Below are 23,802 nucleotides of genomic sequence, written 5' to 3' on the forward strand. Positions count from 1 at the left end.
AATCGTTTTATTATAATCCAAAATTCCTGTTATGCAATCTGCAGCCCATGGAAAGAGGATTTACAGTAAGTACCCGTGCAGGCTTGTGTTTGTTTGAACTACTGCATAATGTCTACCACTAATATATGGAGCCTCCATACACATAATGGTTTGAACATGTTGTCAAAGCTGTATTATCTCCAAACCCTCATTACATTCATTACACAAGAATCTCTTCAGCTTTTTTGCTTTTTTTTGGTCATTAAAAGGAAAAATGATGCAAATGTCCAATCAACTGTGCAAACTCTAAAGGTTTCTTTCATTTAGCAAAATAGTAAAACCAAATATGGGGACCCGGAAATGTATTAAAATAGCAAGACTGTGTAAAAGTCTTGCTTTAAGCTCTTCAGATGTCTTGCAGTGATGCAGGTATGAGAGCCAAAAAAACGACAACAGTGGAGGGAGCAGTTGTAATTTCAAAGGATGGTGTCATTCTGGACATGCTACTTTTTATTCACCATGCCGAAATGTTTGTTGTGGGTTTTCTTGCTAATGAGAAAGTTGGGCTGCAGTGCTACATGGAATATAATTATTTTTGTTATAATAAAAAATAATCAACGTAAAACCTTGTTGGAGATTACTTCAGGTTTTAAACGGTGCACCTGTCGAACAATAGTCCAAATCTCCAGCCATTTTTAGGTGATCCACCCATTTTCTAAGACCTTTTTAGCTTCCTACAGTTTAGGATCGCATGGGGGCTTGAGCCAGATCAAGCTTTCATTGTCAAGAGGCAGGGGACCCTTTTAAAAGGTTGTAACTCCAGAGAAACTAACAAGACAAACTCACTCCTGCAGACCATTTAAATCCTATATAAACCTCAAATACAGAGAAAGTCTGGGAGCTAGGAAAAAGCCCCAAAAGCATCAAATGCACCGGTCTTAGCCAGCATGAGAATCTCAGGAACCTCCCCGCTGTGTTTTGAGTGTGTCTCTATGCTATAATTCATGCCGTACATCTAAATTTCCCCCTTTGGGGATTATTGAGGTAATGTTCAATTAAATATCACCTATTGTTCAATGGAGACATACCTCTTTATTAGGGGTCAGTGTCTTTAGTCCCTTGTACAAACATTTTAGACTCAACCTCATTAATCAAGGAGTTCCTGGTGTTCTGAAAAAGATAAAGAACAAAACTTAAAAGAATTGGTGAGTTTGTGTAATGATGAATCACACTTGATCTGCAGGAGAACAATCAGGTTTGGTGTTATTGTCATCCAATGTGGTGTTTTGCTGTGTGCAGCCTGGAGAACGGTGGAGACGGTGCCCATAAGGCTTTGAAAAGGTAGGCATTTTGGAGAGGAAGCAGATGGCCCACATTAAAAGCAAAGGGCCCTTGTGACTGTCCTCAATGGCCCTGTAGAGAACTTGGTAATTAAATGAAAAATTTAATCAAATCTCTTAAATTAAATGTCCAGCTGGATAGTTCTGCATGAACACCACCGACTATGCGTTTACCTGGGGGAGTATCACCAGAAGATGCATAATTCTCCAATCTGCACACACTTACACAAGATGATGGTCTATTCCAGATGATGATTACTGCTGAAGTATTCCATTCACAATTCAGCCAGCAGGAGGCAAAGGGGCATCATGTGCAGCCACAGAGGGGTCATTTTAATAATGGGAGCTGGGAGAAAGCAACAAATGACAGGATGGGGGGAGCACAAAAATACTACTGGATTTAAATACCCACTCCAATAAAGAACATGTTTTGGTTTTTCTTTTTGGTAATTTTTCGGATGATGGAGGACATATATATGATGGAAATTTATCTTAAAATTGTGTTTCTGAGTAATTCTTTATTTAAATCATTGTGAATCAAAGGCAAATAAAAAAAGCTTGTAGCAGTGACGTCGGCAGAACAATCAGCGGTCCACAAGCCCCCTGCTCCAGTAGCAGTTTTAGGCATGGGCTAAACGGGCGATTGCCTGGGGCGCAAATTTAAAGGGGGCAGCAGCTCATGGCTTGGAAACAAAAAGAAACAAAAATCTGCTCCACTGTTGGTTTTCTATTATCAGTTATATATTAGAGTTTGAAACGGCTTGAAACCTGCGAATAGGCGCCCCTGCAGCTGCACGCTCTCCGGTATTAAAGAAGGAGCCACAAATATGTGTGAAGGAAAACGGGAGGGGTTTAATGCTCAGGCTGCGAGGTGAAACAGCGCATAGAGCGTAGCCTCGATTGCACAATACCTGGATCTTCAAGGGCCTTTAGATGACCCAGCTCATGCTAATAATGTCATTCTTTATGAGGTATTGTAGACATTTTTATGACGTGTCTTTATTTTCCATAATAATGTATTTTTTACGTCTGCCTGTCGTTTCGTTGGTCTCATAACCTATTTGACATAAAGACAGCAAGTAATGCATGAAAACGGCTGCACTTTCTGAGATCATGAATAAACTATAGATCATTTGTGTAAGAAAGAATTAAGGTTTTTGGAGTATTTCTACTGTTGGTGTTGCACAAAATTAGGAAATTAATCGAAGTGATGAGTTTTATGGTTTCGTTTTTTATGTTTTAGAAGACATAAAAATGATATTCACAATAACAGGTTTTTAACCAAATCGAATCTAACTGATATGTTTCACACCAAGCAGAAATGAACATATTGCTAAAATGATGCAGGATGACCCCCCTATAATACAAGTTTATAAAGTTCATGCATTTTTTGTGTAAAATGCCAAATAAAAATAGGGAACAAGAGGATGTCGTCCAATTGTGTGCGTGCGGGGGGTTAGGGTAGAACCGCCACGGCCCTGCTCCTCTCCGTTATTCGTTTCCCTGGACTGAGCTGGCACCTGGCTCCAAACTGTACGTCTGGATAGCTTCATTATTGCTCGCTTCTTTAATCTGACACTTTATTAACATTTCAATGGGATTTAGTTTTTCAATGCTTAACAAAGCGTTTGGATTCTTGACTTGATGCTGTCTAAAAGTGGACCAGAATGACGGTTATTGGAGTTATTTTTATGCTAGCCACGTATTTAAAAAGGGGGCCCCGTGTTGTTGTTCCCCAAACTGCTGAGTCCGCCCCTGACAGCACCTTTACGGCAGCATGCAGGTCCATTCCGTTCCGTGTCATTTTGCATTGAGCCCGTGCTGGCCCCGCCCCGCCCCGCTGGCCCCGCCCCAGCTCCCTGTGACGCGCAGCTTGTCCGGTAGGACGGGACCAGCAGTCGCCACACAGCCCCGCGTGCCTGACCGCAAGACTACTTCCTGGATCAAAGCACGGGACGTTTCCAGCACCAACCTCCGTGATAATGACTTCATAATGACCACGTGCGATCAATAACAATATTGACCCCCCCCCCTCCTGTAGTTAATGACAGCGATTGATCGCCGATCGCCCCTCCGGACTTGGGGAATGTGGCTTCCCGGACGCCCGCAGCAGCAGCAGCCGCGCAGGAGTCGGAGCTCAGCTCCCGCAGCGCCGCGTTAACGTGTTCGTTCCTGGAAGCAGACAGCGGCGTCCCCGCAGCCATGAGGCGCGGAACCGGGTCCTTCTGACCGAACCCCGTGACCGCCGCGGCGCTCCCCCCGATGCTCTGCCTGCGTGTCAACTTCGTCCCGGCTGCGGCGCCGAGGCTGTGATTCTTTTCATTATCAACCAGAGGAGGAGGAAGCAGGACGCGGCGCTCGAACTTCTCTCTGCTTGTGATTTTTCCGCCTCCTGTCTCTCGATGAGCAGGCTAACATGCGGAGAACCCGGGAACCGAGTTACTGGTGGATTTTATCCCTCTTCTGTGTAACGGTGCCGTGCCAGCCCGGTGAGTACTGAGTGTCGGCTGTCATTCCCGTGGCCCAGCGGTGTTCCCTATTGTTATTGGAAAGGGGTAACAGAACATGGAACAGGGGGAGTTTTTGCTCGACGAAGGGGCAGATTTCCCTGGAGGTAACGCGGCGGATGCCGGGCCGGTTTTCCCGCGTAGCCTCCGTGATTTGCCTGCATGTTATCGATGAAGCAGTTGGACGGGGGCGCGAACTGTCCCCGCGGCCACGTCACGCGCACGGTTCAACCAGCACTACTGGTCACGCGGCGTTTTGACCCCTCCATCACCGCCATTGACGCACTAACGGGACCGTTAAACGGCGGAACATTCCGCTTGTTCGCTCGTTTCTACCACTTTGAAACAACTGGCCGTGTCCTCCAGGAATTAGCCGGGTCCCCAGACCCGTTCACACTAGTTCTGTGCCAGTCTAGCTGAGCATCCAAGTTGGGAAGCCGGGATTAGTGTGGCCCGGTCCGGTTCAGCTGGTTGTATAATTGAATATCCGGCGGAGTGGGAGACCGGGCCGGTAGTTGGTGCGGGATGAGGGGAGCTTAATGCCTCTGGTGACACAGCTGATCACCAGAAAAACCAGAAGGTTACATGATGATCATTAGGAGTATTTCTGTTTAAAAAGCCCCCCCCTCCCCCTCCCCCTCCCCCCATGACCTGGTCTTTTTACATGTCAGATGATTTAAGATGGTGTCAGAATAAAGCACCTGTAACTTGTGGTGATTAATTTAGTCCAGCTCTTCCAATCATATAAAGTATAATATTGGGGTCAAAGGTTGATATAAGAAGTCTATAGTCGAAACGTGTAGCTGTGAGAAGCAGCTGTATTTCTGGCTCTCATTTTTTTAAATGCCACGCTGCATGATTGTCTAATACTTTAATAAATGAAGTTCAATAATTTATAATTGGCATAATCATCAATAAAGGGAAATGAAATTGGAATAAGCCAAATTAACACAAGAGATGACATCAAGACATATTTTTCTGTGTATTACAGAAAAGGAATAAAAAAGAGAAAAAGCACAAAACACGTATTATAAATGACATCTGTGCTGATATAAGATTAAAATTTAGTACAGATATAAAGTAGTGGGAAAAAGCCAAACCAAATGACTCCATGCTGGTTTAGAAATGCACTTTTAACTCATTTGGAATGCATTTTTCTTTGACTACATCCAACTTTAAGCTTTTATTTTATGTTGCCTTTTAAGAAGTCTAAATCCTCTTTCCTAAACGTAGTTCTAAAATGTCTTTAGGAAGCTCGTCGTCTTGAATGACATTTACCTTTGGAACATAACCCCTGAACAATGCTTTCCTTGTCTGTTCCGCTGTTAGATTTTGGCTCAGCACTTGATTTCCAGGTTGAAGCTTTGCAGATGCGTCCTTCCTGAAGACATAATTCCTACCCAAATCTTTCAAAGAATCCCCGCCAGCTATTTCGATTTGCCTCTTTCTTTTACTCCATTACTTATCAATCTCCCATCCCTGGCTGCAGATCTCACAGTTAAGAAACCTTTATTCCCTCGTCTCCCAGAAAGCAGGAAAACGCTCTTGAGATGCTGCATATTTCAATGATCCATTTCCAAATCCTTGGATGGAGAAAGCTCCCATGGTCATCCAGTCATTGGAAGAACTTTTTTTTGACGAATTCCAATCTGGCTTCATGAAAATGAATTTGCTAACAGTGATTGACAACATCTTTCTGTGTGCAGATAAAAACGCTGCCGTTTTTATTCCTGATTTGTTAGCAGCTGCTGACACCATTGATCATATCTTTCTAATTGAAAGTGTCAAACTGATTTGGACATTCTTGGTTTGTTTTTAGTTCATTTTCTTTATAGCTCTGATGTATGGAATGTCTATCATTTAAGCAGTAGAACTTCTGTATTCTTCTGTCAAAAAACTGGATTTTTAGACTCGTATGTTAAGCTTTTGCAGACCCGTTGTTTTAGGGGAACAGTCTTGTTTTGCCATCTTTCTTGTTTCCATCTCTATTTAAACATGAATGAAGCAGAGTATCTTTATTGTGGTTCCCACTAACCCCAGTCGTGTCTCTTTGGGCACATTTACCCTGGCAGCTCTGATTTAATTGCCTGTCTGCGAGCCTTTGGCAGGGCAAAGGCTCACCTGAACCGATGTGGTTTAATCAGCAGGACACTAGTCTGCTCGAGAATGTGCATTTTGAACTTTAGGAGAGCCGGTCTACAGTGCAGGTTTAAAAAGAGCAAATCATGACCAAATTAAAAAAGAGTTTAAGAAAAAAGTTTATTTTGTAGAAATAGTTGGTACTCAATTAAAAACCCCATATGTTTCTGATTTCAATGTTGTACAACTTTTTATTTTTTTGCCCAAAAGATGGGTTTCTGTGTATGTAACAGGTTTCCTTCATCAAGGATTCAGTCTTTAAGAATAAAGCATCTTCTCTTTTGTGTCAAATCAAGGTCCTCGTGACTCACTGACGATGCATCCGTGGAAGGCCACCGCTTATTTAATAAAACAATGTGGATTTATTGTTAAAGGGCCTATAGCATGAAAACCCATTTGTTGAGTTAGGCAGGGCAGTACACTATGATGAGCAAGAATTATTACACTTGAAGTTTATTTCATTAAGTTTACAGTGAGGTATAATTGAGTATAAGTATGGCAAGTCTACTGTAGAGCATGTATGTGTAGTGTACTAACTGAATACTTCTTCAGACTAAATTGAAACATTTTAAATCTATGAAATATAGATTGTGCATAAAAACTAAACTTAAAGAATACTTCTAATTATACTTGTAGTACACTTAGACTACTTTTTGCAAAATCATTATTGATGAAAGACTTTCTGTGGTTTAAAAATAAGTCAGATTTTTGTTGAAGACAGTTTTCCACTGCTGGCAAACGTCTGCTTCACCAAACTATAGTTAGGATGTGACATTGATAAGAGGAATAAGATAACTTGGAAGGCATAATTATTTGAAAAAAAAATCTTTTACCTTTTTTTAAGTTTCCACAAACTGTTTACTTGGTGACATTTGTTTTCTCACTCGTGAGAACAATGTCCTGCTAAAGGTGACTGATCAGTAATCCTCAGTAGAAAACGTGAGTCTTGTCATCCAGCCTACCTGCTGTGTTTGGATTCTGGATGATCTATTGACCCTCTGGCTCTGTTGAGTCTCTATAGCCATAATGATGTAACCCACTGGAAGGGTTCCTGTCTGAGTCACCCCCATTACCACACTGCAAAATCCCCCCAGTGCCATGTGTGTACATCCTTGTCTTTGCATCGCAGCTTTATTTGTTGGCAGATTTACAAGCCCATAAGAGTGGGCTTTTCTCTGGAGGTTTGTTGCCCCAAAGCCCTGACACGAAGGCGATACACTTTAGCTAACCGAGCGGCTAGAAGGCTTTTGGTAAACCCTTCCAACAAGCTGCTTTGTCTGAGAGGAATCTTTGAGTGAAATGCCAGCAAGAAAAAGTAAATTCTAAATGTGAGAAATCTTATATAAATGATCTATTTCATTCATTTGAATTCCTTGGTTTTTGGAAACTGTAAACATTGTTTTTGCCTTTGCTTTTTTAAAGACTCGTTAAGTTTAGTCTTTTTTTATACACTGTCTCCATGGATGCTCTTGTGTTTTCAGTAAATGAGTTAACTGTGTAACCAGTTCAGTTTGCATCAAAATCATATAATTATGGCTGTGGTATGGTACAATAAACTATTACCCTACAATATAGTTAGATTTCCAATCAGTGTTAATCCAAGAAACTTTAGAGACCAACACCAATCATCTTCTGATCTACTCTAAAAGCATTCCTAGTAGTCTTTTAAATTATGAGCAGCCGTTTTTAGCCAAAAGCAAAAAGCCTGTGTTGTTTTCTAGGACATAGCTTCTCAGAGTGGCAGGAGTTCATCACGTTGTGAGCCGGACTGTTGCCGTGGAATTAGCCCCCCGCCCCCCGCCACCTGCGTTACATTACCGGTGCAACAAAAATGAGTAATATTGGAGCGATCCAGCCAAACAGTTTAGTCAGACCCCAGCTCAGACGAGGAAAACAAAGACTCACACGGATCTATCTGCAAGTGGATGCATCAGTTTCTACAAAACAAATCAGCTCTTTCTCAAAGTGTATTTTTTAGGTCTTTTCCTGATGTACGATTTGAATAAAGAAATACTTAGAAATGGAAAGCTTATTTTACTAGTTAAATGTTTATTTCAGTGTTTAATCTAGGAATTTGATAATGTTCAGCTGCAGGATAATAGATGAGAATATGATAGTGCTAAAGCATTTTATACATTTAATTAATGAGACTTGATGCTCTCCTGTGCCGGTGGGTCACATGGACCCGACCAGTTCTGGCAACGCGATCCGCCCCATCGAGGTTCTCTATTTTCTTTGGATGACTGGTTTGATGTGTAGAGTATTCACTAAAAAATCTCCAAAGTAATCATTGTTTTTAAAATAGCCTCTCTAGCATATGTTTGGTCTCAGACTTAGATGGGCTCAGTGAGGTGTTGTGTGTGTCTGTGTGTGTCTTTGTGTTGTCTTGCCACCAGCTGCCTGTGCCACCTTACTAAATGGTTCAATGGGGAAACATTGGAACTTTAATCACTTTTCACTGCTGTGCACATAATATGCTGTTTACCCTTTTTTACTAGTGGTGCTAATTTTTCCTTTACTGCCTTCATAGTTATTGATTAGCTGAACAGTTTTTCAAATGAAAGTGGGACATTTAATATGACAATATACCAGTTTTGATTTCTGTCCCCTTTGAACAGCAGTGGCTGAACGGTAACTGGGTTGGCACACAGTTTACGAGGCATTATGGCGGCTAAGCGGTGATCACCGTTGTGGTTTGGAAAAAGCACATCAGCTTTTTTACCTGAATTCAATTAGCAGTGAAAAAACATGCTACGTTTGGCTGACACCGCTTGTGAAAAGAGACACTTATCTCACAGCTTTTTTTAGAATATGTAGCTGCAGAAAGAATTTAGTCCTATGTATTCTAATTTAATTTGTTGATTAAAATTGTGCTAATGTTTAAAAAAAAAAAACTAAAATGTACACAGAAACAGACTGTAACTGATGTTCTACTTTTTACCTCTTGCATATTCAAAGAGCGTCTGGAGCCTTATTGGGTTAGGGGCAGCAGGGACAGAGTGGGAAACGGTACCTTCACAAACACACGGACGGAGTGGGAAACGGTACCTTCACAAACACACGGACGGAGTGGGAAACGGTACCTTCACAAACACACGGACAGAGTGGGAAACGGTACCTTCACAAACACACGGACAGAGTGGGAAACGGTACCTTCACAAACACACGGACAGAGTGGGAAACAGTACCTTCACAAACACACGGACAGAGTGGGGAAACAGTACCTTCACAAACACACGGACAGAGTGGGAAACGGTACCTTCACAAACACACGGACAGAGTGGGAAACGGTACCTTCACAAACACACGGACAGAGTGGGAAACGGTACCTTCACAAGGATAACCATTTTAAACATGTCAGTATGGTCTCCAGTAGAGAAGGCCTTTTTCTATTCTCCAGTTTCAGTGCGGGGCTGCTGCGACTTTCCTGATGGGAAATGTGCTTTGAAAAAGCCGTCATGATTTCCCCAGAGTAGAGGCTGTAAGCTTGGGCAAACATAGGCAATCATCTGTGTTATTTGCAGATTTTATGGCTCATCCAATCACTTGCCTAAAACATGGAAGATCATGTTTTTTGTCTATTTGAAAGTATTTGCTTATATAGCCAAAAACAATTTCTGGCTGTACTCCCCCTCCCCAGATTGGTCATCTGTGTTAGCTGTATTTAAGGTTTGCTCATTAAACCATAAGCCTTGGCAGAAGTCGGTAAATAGTTAATGAAACAAAGAAATCTGTTGAATGACATAGAAGAAAATCATGGTATGGGATGTAGACCTCACCAATGGATTCTAGTTCAAATGTGTAGATTTCTGCTTCTGATCCTTTTATTTTTTATGTCATTTTGTCTCAGCATTGAATTTAATGGTAACTTTTTAAACCTCAGCACAAAAGTTAAATGTCTAAACTTGATGTCACGTTAAATCAGAAGGGCACCGATCAGAGTGTACAGTGCAATAGATATTCTTTGTTTTTGACAGGATCTCTTACTTCTTATAGTGATTGAGTGCAGTAGAAGCTGGTCAGAGTACCGTCTGTCAGCCTCTTGTCTTTGTTTTCAGCATGTCTGCGTTGCATCAGGCTTATTGTATTATTGATTACATTTGTAATGAAATTTGGAAGTTTCTGCATCGACCGGATTCATTGAAGTCTATAGCTGTGCTGTTCTAAAGCAGCCTTTTCCCATCCTGTTTAAAGGTAAAAGTAAAGCTTTGTGTTTAAAGGATCATCTGGATAAAGGATGTTTGGGTAGCAATATTAATACATATAATAAAGGGGGGGTGAATTGTCAGTTAAAAGATTTTGTTCTGTAGTGTTTGCAAACATTTCAAATCCTGTACTTGTATCTTGAACACCTCAACTTTCACAGTGTTTCTTTAAATACAATCAGATTTTAATTTGTAGCTAGTTGTATATTTTAATTAACTGTATTTTCACTTTCTTCATGTGTTTGTTTGCAGTCTATTTTTATTTTTTTAAATCTGGTTAAATAATTAACTCCAAATTATAGAACGTCTTTTAAATTACTCAGTTAACTTTTATTTCTTATGTATTCATTAAATGGGTACCTTTTTGCTCCTTTACCTCGGTGTATAAATATTTTGTCATATATGAGGAAACAAACATCCGTTCTTTAGCACTTGGCTGTTGCAAAAGGCTCCTTTTCTGACAGTGTGACTTAGAGGACAAAGCAACAGCTCTTATAGCTCATCTGCTGCTACAGCTGCACCTCCACCAGAGATGAGCTCACATTTGCTCTTCGTAACCACAGAACAGCTGACCTACAGAGGTCAGGGGGGTGCTTTCCTTCTCTTTCACTTGTACACCGACATGGGCTCACCACGCCACGTAGTGGGAAGTACAAACAGAAAACAAGTTTGGATGACAGAAAACAAAACACATGGCAAGAAAAGGCTTCTGTACACCTTTGGAACAAACAGCTAATGTGGTTGCGGTTGGCTAATATTCAGCCAGTATGACGATGGGAATCGCTCAGAAAGTCTGTCTGCATCAAGTAGGAATAATACCCCCACACATCTATCTATCTATCTATCTATCTATCTCTATCTATCTCTATCTATCTCTATCTATCTCTATCTATCTCTATCTATCTCTATCTATCTCTATCTCTATCTATCTCTATCTATCTCTATCTCTATCTCTATTATCTCTATCTCTATTATCTCTATCTCTATTATCTCTATCTCTATCTCTCTCTATCTCTATCTCTCTCTATCTCTATCTCTCTCTCTCTCTCTATCTCTCTCTCTCTATCTCTATCTCTATCTCTATCTATCTCTATCTCTATCTCTATCTCTATCTCTCTCTATCTCTCTCTCTATCTCTCTCTATCTCTCTCTATCTCTCTCTATCTCTCTCTATCTCTCTCTCTCTCTATCTATCTCTCTCTCTCTCTCTCTCTATCTATCTATCTCTATCTATCTCTATCTATCTCTCTCTATCTATCTCTCTCTCTCTATCTATCTATCTCTATCTATCTATCTATCTCTATCTCTGTCTCTGTCAGTACTAAAAAAGGAGGAAAACAACTTTAAAAGAATATAAAAACTTGTATAAAATGACAAACACAACCTATCTTTTTGTATATTTATACAAAAAGGAAACAGTCTAACTCACCAATTTATCAAATTCACACAAACACTTAACATACTACTTGTTTGCTTGTAAATAACTGGTAAAAGTATAGCATTTTTGGTAAAATACATTTTTGTCTTTTTTGGACATATGACAATTTTTTTTTAAAGAAAAGATATACATTTAGTATAAATCATAAATGTTATATGTGTCTGTTGGATACGTTTTGACTATAGGATGTATTCAGACTGGGAAAAACAGTTTGGTCTGGACCCAGTCCGCTTAATTTGGTTTGGGTCGAGCTCTGAACCTTGCGTTTGGTCTGTATTTAGACGCCCGCCAAGGAGACTTGATTGATTTGAACCAAAGCTTGTAAGCAAAACTTCATGAATAAAAACCTCTTCACTGATTGGTCAGGAAGTATGAGGGAGAAGAAAAACAAGAGATAGAAATTATGGAATTCCTGTGCTTTGCAGTGCAGTGCTTTTTTCGCTGAGCAATTTTAAACGCCTGTATCAACGTCAGGTACACTTGTTTTTCTGCTGCTTTGGTCCAGTGGTGGGGTGCTGCAGGGCAGTTACCGCCAAGAAGGTATGCTGCTAAATGTTTATGACATACAGATTGTGGGGTCATAGAATTCTGGCTCAATAATTAATTTCTGTTGGTACATCCGTGAATTGAAAAAGACGCCATCCATATGTCACTACCAAATGTGATCCACTCATTGGTCAAAGTTTACCTGGTTTAACTCTTTTTTTTTTTTTTTTTTTTTTTCTTTTTTTAACTTGTCCTGTCCAACAGCTGGGCAGTCAGATGAGAGCTGAGGGCCTCTTGGGTTGGACATATTTTACTTTAACAAGAGGGGTTATTAATCTTCAGACAAACCAAAGGTATGTCTGAATAAACCCCTTTTGTAATTGAGGCCAAACTTTATTAATTTCAAACATGTCTGAAAATCTTTGGTGTTGGACCGGACGGAAAAGGAAAGAGGGGAAGAAGAGAGAGGGACGTTAAGGGGGGGTAGGGGGTGATAATAGTAGGGGAAGGGGGATAAGACCATGAAGCAGCATAAAGCAACAAGTTTACTGGTTGTTAATCATTATGGTAAGGTTTAAATGTAAAAAAAAAACAAAAAAAAGGGCGGAGCCTGTCCACACACACACTCAAATGTTATAAACACACCTGTTAGCTGCAAAAATGTCCACCTGTCGACATGTACATAAAACAGTGTTCACACGCATACTTATGCCTTAAAACCAACTAGTGTGAAATATTTCAGTCATTCAGTCTGTTGAGCTAACACCTGTGCTCAGGTGAGTGTTTATGTTCTTCTAAAATGGATGGTGGAACGTGAAAAGAAGGAGGGAGAGTGCCCAGCCATCCCCACCCCAAGACCCCCACCGCACCAGCAGCGGCAGCCGGAATCCCCCCAACGCCACACGGGAACCGGCAGGGAACAACCGCCGCCCGGGCGACCAAGCCCGCCACCCAGGCCAGGGCCAGCAGGGCCGCCGCAAGGCCCCCAGAGCCAGAGAGCAGGGAGGCACGGAGGGAAAGAGGGCGCCGCCCCAGCCCAACCAGGAGAGCAGCCCCCCCGCCGCGCCGGGAGAACCCAACGCAGGGCCCCCACCGGGGAAGGACGCCCACAGCCCCAGACGAGCACCCCACCACCACCCAGGAGTTCCGGGCATCCCCCCGCCCCAACCCCAGGTACGAGCCAGGACCCCCCAAGGGAGACCCACTCCGCACTCCAGGCAGCCATCCGCCCGGCCCACGGTTGGTCCAGGGAGGAGCGAGGCAGGGGCCCGCCGCCCCCGCCCAGGAGGGGGGAACCCCGGGGAAAAAAAGAGGGCCCACAAGGGGTGTTGTAAATATGGCCCGACCAGGCTCGGCCACAGTTGGAAATTTGGCGGGGCCCAGCACTCAGGAGCAAGGACCAGAACCCACCCTCCAGGGACACAAACACCCCCGGCTCAGATGTAATGTGAACCCCCCCACCGCGCGGAGAGAGCACCGCCGGGCCCAGGAAGCCGGCACCCCAGGGACACAGCCGCCGTTGCAAAGGGGCCCGTACCCCCCACCAGGGAAGAGGCAGGGGACAGATGGTCCTAGGTCCCACCTTCCTTGCAAAATGTGTGTGCGTGTATGTGTGTTTGAGAGAGTGTGTGTGTGCATGTGTGTGTGTGTTTATGCTGGGTTGATATATTGAGGGGGGAGGGGTGTGTGTACTAAGGGGGGTGCGGTTAAAATTGGCGGGTAGGGCACTAAGGGGACATCTCCTGATTCCTCACAGTGACGTCCCCTCACCCTCCCCACCAAGGGGCCCTAAATGTCTAAGGTGCGGTTAAAATTGGCGGGTAGGGTGCTAGGAGGACATCCGCTGCTTGCTGGCAGTGATGTCCAAGCACCCCCCCTACCAAGGGCCCTACATGTCTAAGGTGCAAATAAAATTGAAAGAGGGGGGGCCCACTCCATACGGCAACCACAGGAGGGGGGCCACTGCCTAGTAAACCCCCCCCAAGGCTCATCGCAGGCTAAGCCCCCCACCCCCTCACCCTATTATGAGGTTATATGAGGAAGGGGGTAAGTTGGGGACATATGATAGACTGTCCCCCGGTGGTCAAACAGCCGTCCCCCGCCCCCCCCCCCCCCCCCCCCCCCCCCCCCCCCCCCAGCAAGGGGGCCAGGCCCACCCAGCCCCGGGGCCCCACTCCCGGAGGCGCAGACACCCCAGGCCCAGCACCACCACCCCCACACAGAGAGAGGGGGGAGCCAGAAAGCGCCGCCCCCCCCCGGAGCAAGCCCAGGCCCCCTGGTTTAACTCTAAACACGCGTTTTGTACGTGAAGCCCGGAAACGGACCCAAAAACTTTTGTAGCATCGTGTGAAGCTTGGAATGTGCAAACATGCACATTTACATAGACTTTTCTATAAAAATGGTCACTTGTTGCAGAGGCTGGTGTGAACATAGCAGAAGACATTTGCTAAAGAAAAATTACAGATGACTGGCATAGGAAATATAGTGAGAATAGAAGTATTTTTCAGAATAATTTGGTTTTTGCATGTTTTTCCAGTCTGATATTTATTGTTCAGAGAGAAGCATGACTGATCTAGTGTAATCACCAGTAGAAGAGAACAGCAGTGAGTGAAATGGTACATCTGCCACATGTCAGTTCACTTCTGAAAACAGAGGAAGTGAGATTACCTTACTGGAAAATACTGAAATTGGATTTAAAGTGAAATATTTGAAGTTGATGTGACAACAGCATTCTTTGGACCATTGTTTATTTAGCAAGATAATCGCTATAATTTGACCTTAATAGTGATGGAACGGTTTATTTGTCTCACTGTGGTAATTAAGGCCATCAGTCATTAGTTCATTACTTGATGTGTATGGTCGACTTCCCTCCGTCTTTCAGGCGAAACACTCACAGCGGAGCACGGTTGTGTTTTAATCATTCGGAATGACTCAGTCACTTCAGACAAGATCATTTCATTTGTCTTTGAGACATTAAATGAAACACGCTGACTTCCAGCAGGTGGACTTCAAGGAAAACGCCACGGGGGAAACTGCCGTACTTGTTTCCTGTGCTTCATGTCAATAATGATTATTATCGAGGGAACAAGGAGACACTTTTCTTGAAGGCCGTCTATTGCTGGACTTGAAGACTTGGCCATATCAATAAATGTCCTTTGTCCTTCATTTGCCTTGTCCACTTTCCCCTAAACAATGTTGCTGCGATGCAATACTGTGTCAGCTTTACTTACAGTTAAACTGTCAGTCCCAGCTGCCCCGTGGAGACTGCAGACAATGGAACCTTCAGGCGGCCTTTTCTTTGTCTTATTGTGCTTCAGCGGACCATGTTTGCTTTGTGCCCCTTGGTCTCTTTCTTTTCTTTCTCTTTTCTGGTGCCTACAATTGAGATTGCCCTTTTCTCATGCTGGGAAAAACAAATAATCTTCCTCTTTCACTCATTTTCCCTTTCATTTATAATTTAAATTTAAAGTTAAAATCCAAAATGATTTATTATTAATCCCTAAAGAGGAAATTCATGAATTCCTACTGCTATTGTAGAGGAATGTGTGGATTTTAGTGAGGTCCAGCTGCTAGTCTGTTTTGATTTACTTTGCAATTAGAATAATGCCATCACGTGTAATCCTTTCTACAGTAAGCTCATCCTTTTTAATCATATACATAACATAGTCTATATATTGTCTGTTAACGTGCACAGCAGCATTCCATCCTTCTTCTTTTGAATATGACATCACCGCGTAAAAATCTTTTCTGATCAGGTCATTTGTCATGTGAGGCCTATTCAGTATAACGTTTATACCAAACTCCTTCAGTATTATGGCGTGGAAGCAGCTCGTTCAAAGCATTATTCTGGAAACGTTTTTGCCTCATTTTCTGACCGTTCTTTTGTGCAGTCAGCACGTTGGCACCTGTCCAATGAGCTTTGAGGTTCTACTAGTTAATAAATTCAAATGTTTGCTAAAGCTACCTCATATCATGGTATGAATACGAACCCTCTTTATATTACCGTCACTCGTTTATTTACACAGTGTAATTCCAACCACTGTCGAGCTCTTTTAGTCAGCTGTTGGCTTGCGTCAATTGCGTAACAGTTGCACAGGTACCGTAGTTCAAAGAGCGCATGTTACTTCCTGTTGCCGATGTTAAAACGTTTAACATGTCCTGCACTAATACAGTAAAAGAAATGTTAAAGCTATATGATGGACCTTCAATAGCCTGATTGTTAAAGAATAAAAATGCTATCTTACATACTTTTTGCACATCCAAATATATATATATATATCAAATATATAGTCATATATATATATATATATTAGGGCGGGGAATCACTGGGTACCTCACAATACGATTTGCGATACATTTCTCACGATAACGATACTATCACAAAATGGCGATATTGTGATAATTGATTTATCTCGTCTCCAACAACTCAAGATTGATCAAACTTTAAGAAAGAAGAACTTGGAAAAACTGTTTTTTGGAAAATATTTCCCCATTTATTTCCCCATGATAATAAACAACTTGTCTTATTTGGTGTAATGAATAACAGACTTTTGTGCAACATTTCTGAGATCAGTAATACTCTGTCTTTGACAAACAATGACAATTTTCATTTGGAAATATCTGTAAAATTTGGTTTAAACGATAGCGAACATGAACAGCAGCCATTATTTAGTACAGAATTGCTGTAAACAGGATTAAAAAATGAATAAGCCAAGTAGCTGCCAGGCACATTGGTATTAACTTTTGAAAAACAAAACCATAGCCATTGCTTAATTTAAAAGAAATAGCTGTTAATAAGATATTAATTCTGTGAACAAATTATAGTGTCGCTGTTAAAAATAAATGACACCATTTAGTGCAAATGTGGTGTAAAAAAAATAAAACTCTCCCAGAAAAATAAAAATCAGGTAGCTAGAAACTTTCCTTTAAGTTATTTAAGACATAAACTGCTTTCAAAATAAATGACAAGGGATAAAATCCAAGAAGAACTTAAAGTGCATGTAAAAGTAAACATCTTTGTGTACAACACGTTTGAAGAAAAAGCTGCATGCGATGCATGTTTATATGTTCATGTTTTTCTGGAGAACCACAGGCTTTTTAGCGTCAAGCCGCCGCTCGTCTACCGCTGCTTAGAGGAGAAGGGCGGTCTATGGGCGGGGATGCCTCTCTTTCTTCCGTTTCCATCTCAACCATAGCTCTGGTCTGGCCGTACAGTGCAGGGATCCTTTTTTCAGTATTTCCGAGAGGGATTGTCAAAGCGTGGCTCTAATGCATTCAATAAAAACGAAATCCCTCATTCTCCACCTCCCGTTTTTTTTTCCCTGTTTGTTATTGCCGGTGCTCTCGCAGAAGACGGCGGTGGCTTCGTCTGGAAAAACGTATCTGCACCAGGCCGTGTCTGCTTCAGGCCAGCAACAACGTCGGCTTTCTCACACAACTCTGTTGATGCAGCTTCCATGCTGCCGGCGCGTCTTTTAAGTTGCTGCTCTCGCTTCTCATTGTTTTTCCCATCCACCATCTTTGTTTGAGTGTGTGTTCTTTTTCGTCTACCCGCAACAGGCAATCTCGCAACGAGCCCCCCCATTGACCCTCCGAAGAATCGTCTTACCAAAGGATGGTTAATATAAGGTTTTACAGGGTCTTTAAACGTAAATAAAAGGTCGATACTTGACGAAGACGTCTCGAGAATCAATCGCGGGACTAAATATCGCGATATATCGCCATATCGATATTTTGGCACACCCCTAATATATATATGGCTAGTAGGCTACATGCTACGTATCCCATCACACATCATGACCAGCCAATCATTTGTCTCGTTGTTACACTACAGTTATAGGGACACAGTGATTGGTCGAGATGCATTTTGGGGAAAATGTGATGTACGATAGAACATAGCCTGGAATGTAGCCTTCTAGCCTTCGGATGTGAAGTGACTGCTAACGAGTATGATGCTTTTGTAGAGCTTTTTAAAATGAATAAATTTGATCTCTAAACATCCTCAGTGTCTTCAATGCAATGTAATGAGACACACAGACAGAAATGTGAAGGTATCTGCTGTAAATTCAACTATTGTTCACATCCATTTTTATGAAGCTAGGAGCTAAGGAAGTCCGGTAGGCGAAACAGCCAGCTTGGGCATCCTAGATCTTATGATATTTTTCTGATTTTCATCGAGACAATAATAGATCGATCATTCTTGTTTTTATTTTTCCCCTTTTGAACGAATGTGGGTCACAGAGGCTGTGTCCGAATTACCGCCCAAACCCCTAACTACTAAAATCCTATTTAGTGTGGAACTATATAGTTCTCTATTTAGTTCTTTGAATTTTCACAGCATTTTGGACACCCGTGCTCACTAGTTTTCTCTTTCGGGTGTTTTCAAATGGCGCTTGGCACGAAAACAAAGTGGCGCATTACCACCAGCCCACCACCTGGTCTGGAGGGGAACTACTTCTTTTTAACGCGGAGAATGACACCCATTTGTCAAAGTAAAAATATAATAAATATGAACATTTTATGAAGACTATTTATGAATCTGCTGTTTTCTAATCATGGAAAACGTGGCTTATTTATAAATAATAAAATTACAAACACATTTGTGTTAATGTATTTGTTGATAAATAAACCCCCATGTTATTACTCCATGGCAATATTTATTTTTGTGCCGCTGAACGATTTACGGGCTCTTGCGAGGAGGCATTTTTTTTCTGTAGTTTTCTCTTCTACCTTACTGAAAATAGCTTTGAATATGAATCTGTCCGTGTTCCTGTTGGCAATAATTCAACCGTTTTTCGTGAGATCAAACTGAAAACGAGCAGATATGCAGCATCACAGGACAGCAAGGAGGAGGAACAGACATCTCAGAAGATTTCCTCTGGATGCTCTGGCCAGACATGAACAACTTGTGAGTAAAACCTAAAGTTTTTTTATTAGTTCAATTTAAGCATTTGTTACTAATTGTGCTCAAGGTTACACAGTCTGCTGGGTAAGACTTTTTAACATTCTTTTTCAACACTGGACTATAAACTGTATAGTCTAACTACATGAAACACTTGTGAGATCAAAGTTTAGTATTTTTTATTCAGAGTCAAACCATATCACTTGTTTTAAACAAAAATACTTTATTTTTTAAATATTTATATGAAAATCCAAAAACCCAGCCAATAAAACCATGAGATTTTCCAGCATTTATAAATACGTCATAAACTAAAATTTAAGACATCAGAATAAAATGAAACATTCAAAAAAATGTGATTTAATTTTCTCAATGAAATAATTATTTTTCTATTTTACAGGGTCTTCCACGTCTCTACTGCTTTGCCAACATAAAGGTGTCTGTCGTGGCCCTTCACGCTGACGGTCAGTCCGACACAAGACCAGACCGGCAGACCTGCAGATCGGTTGACCCGCAGGACCATTGAGCATCTGGTGGAGCAGCTTCGGGTTCCTCGCACTCTGGGGGGGGCACAGGAGACTGAGGTCCTGGTGTTTCTTTTCTGGCTGGCGTGTGGCACATCTTACGGTGTGGTAACCAGGGCCTTTGACATGCCACGGTCCACTGTGAGCGACGTTGTTCACAGGACGGCAGACCGCATCCTCCAGCTGATGAGCAGGGTCACCCAGCATCCAGTGGGAATGAACTGCCATTAGTCAACTCTGGTTTTTTAGCAGCTCGCTGAGTCTTCCACCTTTCAAAAGGTCGTAGGGAGCATTGATGGCTGCCACATAGGAATATAGGCCCTAAAAGAAAATGCAGCTTGTTATTTTAACAGGAAGCTTTTTTATTCCATTCAACTGCAGGCTGTACGTGACTAATGCCAAATTTAGAGATATTTTTGTTGGGAATCAAGGATCAGTCCACAGTTCACAGGTTCTACGTAAAAGCCCAATTTATGTAAATAAAACATTACCCACCTGAAGGATCCTTTTGGGTGATGGTGGGTATCCCTGCATTGGACATCCCATCACGCTGCTGACACCCTGTACAGGGAACCCATGAGGAATGTGGTTCAGGCCCGTTACAACCAGCACCACGCCAAGGCATGCTCTGTGGTGGAGAGAGAGCATTTGGCAGATGAGGAGGAGAGCAATATTTCTGGGGGCACTGGAAGTAAAACCAACCTTTGCAATGAAAATCATTGCCTGCAGTTCAGTTCTGCACAATCTGTGCATCAGCGAAGGGGACTGCTGGGAGCCACAGATGTTGAGCCACACCAGGAACCAGTAGGACGGGTAAAGTGGCATCCGTCTGCGAGGACAAATCTCTGCTTTCCTTTCAGCTCCAACTGTGACACACATGACTCTAGAAGACCAGGATTATTGTTAAGATGTATAAAAATAAATGTTAACATATAAAACGAAAATGTAAATATGTACATTTGATATTTATTTGAAAATTCTTTTGAGATTGTTAAAAATGGCTCAGATTTAAATAATGCATGTAAATAATTCATTTTTGTTACTGCATTTATTAAACAAATTGCAAAAACAACGACGACGTTACATTTTGTGAACAATATTTTAAACTCAGGTAAGCTTAACAGACTCTCCTGTCACTCTTTGTCCCTTCGTGCTCTTTCCTCCTCTCCTCTTTCAACAACAACCGTTACCCCAACATGACAACGATTACAGTTTAATGATAAAAAAATACAAATCTGATCAAGTGTCTCTTACTCCCATCCGGCACGAGCTTGACTGATAACAAACAGGCTATCTTTCTCCATCCACAGATGGATCAGATTTTCCTTATCCTCGTCAGTCCCTACATATATAAACATATTTAAAAAATGTGTTTATAACTTATTACTACGGTTAGAACTCACTCTTTTTTTATATAATATCAACAGCGTTTGTTTTTAGCATTCGGCGCTAATTCGCGCTAGCGTTAGCTTTAGCATTACCGAAATTGATGAGCTTCAAAACAATGTAGATAGTCGATTGAGGAATATAACATATTAAACACATCATCTTACGCATTTACAAATATATTTTACAACAGATACTTGATACTTTTAAATATACTTACATTTTTAAGTCCTCTTTCTCGCGCAACCGTCCGCCATCTTCGAATAATTCAAACGCAGTGTATTGTGGGTCACACGCAATGCATTCTGGTATGAACGCAGTGCATTCTGGGCAATATTCGCCGATCGAGTGAGCATCGATCCACACTGGTTTTTCGTAGAGAATTCTGGGAAATTTCTAGTGCACATGATTTTTGAACTGTAGATTCGGACAGCACTAAAAAATGGCGACCGCACTATATAGTGCACTATATAAGGGTTAGGGCGGTAATTTGGACACAGCCAGAGACACGGAAGTGGCGGCAGGAAGTGGCTTTTACAGCAGGAGGACGGAGAGCGTACCGGGATGTGAATGAACCCAAACATGAAAACGTGATTACTGATGCTTTTGTGCTTTTTAAAATAAAAAAATCTGATCTCTAAACATCCTCCGTGTCTTCTATGCAATGTAATGAGACACACAGACAGAAATGTGAAAGTATCTGCTGTAAATCCAAATATTGCTCACATCCATATTAATGAATGCCTTATGACGTGAATAATAAGTTAATAATGGGCTAGGTAGCATGTAGCCTTTGGATGTAAAGTGACTGCTAAAGAAACGTAAGTATGTAAAGTATGTAAAGTATGTAAAGAAAAGACATGTCCTGAATATTATTATTCCTATTCGACCGTAAACTACAATATCCCATACCGCCGGCCAGCCAAGTGCCTGAACGCCGGCAAGACAAGCTAAAGAGCTCTGCGGTGGAGTTAGGAGCCATGTCCGGAGAATCGCTGCGGTGTGGCGAAACAGCAAGCTTGGGCATCCTAAATCTTCTGATTTTACCTATATTCATTGAGACAATGATAAATTGATCATTCTTCTTTTTCTTTTTCCTTTCTTGAACGTATGTGGGTCACAGAGACATGAAAGTTACCGCTGAAAGTGGCTTTTGGGGCAGGACGGAGAGCATATCCGTGTTTAGGAATGACTTATGACGTGAATAATTATTTCGCTCGCACGAATTAATTATTTCGAGGGAACGAAATAGTATTTCGTGGGAACGGAATATTATCTTGCGAGAGCGGAATATTATTTCGTGCGAACAAGATATTAATTTGTGGGAACTACATATTGTCAGGAACTCGTAGGTGAGGACACAGGCGCAGACGCAGGGACTCGTAGTCAAATCGTAGGTTTTAATAATACTCACGATTGTAACAACAATCCAAAACGATCCCGTGACAGGGACAGGATCAGTGCAGGCTAAATACCCTCCAGGTGATTCAGCGACATGTGGGACCAATAAGGTAAAGACAGAACAAACGAGCAGACAAAAAACAAACCGGAAGTGTCAAAACAAAACCCAACAACCGCCCTGGCCCAGAACCTGACACATATATTTTCTTTTTTTAATGTCAGGACGTGGGCTCACTAGTTTTGTGATTCTGGTGAAACCTCTGAAGATAATGCGATAGTGGTTCAACTTGAGACTTTTAAACATGAAATCAGTGGTTTAACTATAAAAATGTAATTAGTTTGTGAATAGTTTTTAATTTTCGGTGGTCTTTGAGTGAAAGTGTTTTGTGAAAAAGTCTTTGCTAGTTTGGGGGAGTTCTGCTTTTTTTCTTTAAGATAAAAATCCTTAAGAGTATTTACAGTTTGAGGCTAAAAACGTCATGCTTTTGATTTGAATTATTTTTTATTCTGATCTTTTTAATGGTGGAGATTAGACGGAATAAAGATAAAAAGCAAAATAAAAGCAATAAGGAACCATTGACAAACAAGTGCTCTTAAGTTTTAACAGAAACAGGAGTCGTGTTTCTTTTCCTGTCATGTTTAACCATTTTATGAGGTCTTAGTTTAATGTGACCTGCTCTCATATGTTAAGGAGGATGAGGCCAGACAGCATCAATATGGTTTTTTTCTTGCATTGTTGCTACATTTCCAAGAGAAATCTTTAGAACATAAATATAAAGGTCAGGGTAATTGGTGTTTAACTGTGTTACTTGAGTAAACTGTTTAAGGTAATATATGTTCTTCCACGTGCTCAATGCCTCTTAATTAAAAGGTCAGTTTTGGATTGCAGGCTCCCATTCCATATGAAGTAAAAAATGTGCTGTTGGTTTAAAAAAAACCAAGTTGTATGCAGATCTGCTGAGTTCAATAGTTTTGGAGGCAGAACAGAAGTTCACAGAGGATGCTATCGATCCTGTTGACACACTCCCCCTTTAGAGGATGCAAATGTTTCTGTTCTTCAACACAAACATTCAAAGCCGTCTAGTGGTAGAACCCTAATTAACCAGGGATGTGAAGACCATGGCCTTTTCGTTTGACATTTTCATATTTCAGAGACATTCTACATGGGCATGAAGTAACAAATATTTCAAACAAAACGCCTTATTTCAGACCCACTAGGTGAGTCTGATAAACACATACGTGTTTATCAGAGCAGAGAGAGCGTCCAAAGGTAATCACGAATCACTGAAGGATTCTGGAGAAGGTTGGTCTCCACAGCTTACTGTCAGTGTGGAGCAGCTGGGAGCTAGCTACCGCTTTGCTGCGTCAACATCCTGATCTTCAGGACAATCGTTTGTCTCACTGTCATCTGTAGAGGTCGCCAGTCTGTCGCAGGGTAGAATGTCCACAAACACACACCCATTCACTCTCACTCTCACACCTAGGGACAATTTAGAGTT

The 23,802-nt window shown here is 41.7% G+C and overlaps 1 protein-coding gene across 1 annotated transcript in view; it reads left to right on the forward strand.

Annotated features, from left to right (window-relative positions):
• Positions 1-3,192: 3,192 nt before the first annotated feature.
• ptprg (protein tyrosine phosphatase, receptor type G) overlaps positions 3,193-23,802 on the forward strand; it is a gene marked incomplete at its 3' end in the record, with an annotated part of 152,113 nt that continues 131,503 nt past the window's right edge. The window contains 1 exon segment of the mRNA XM_023954677.1: positions 3,193-3,808. Coding sequence (XP_023810445.1) covers positions 3,736-3,808 — 73 coding nt within the window.

The sequence above is a fragment of the Oryzias latipes genome, chromosome 5, assembly GCF_002234675.1.
Source record: "Oryzias latipes chromosome 5, ASM223467v1".
NCBI classification, from domain to species: domain Eukaryota; kingdom Metazoa; phylum Chordata; class Actinopteri; order Beloniformes; family Adrianichthyidae; genus Oryzias; species Oryzias latipes.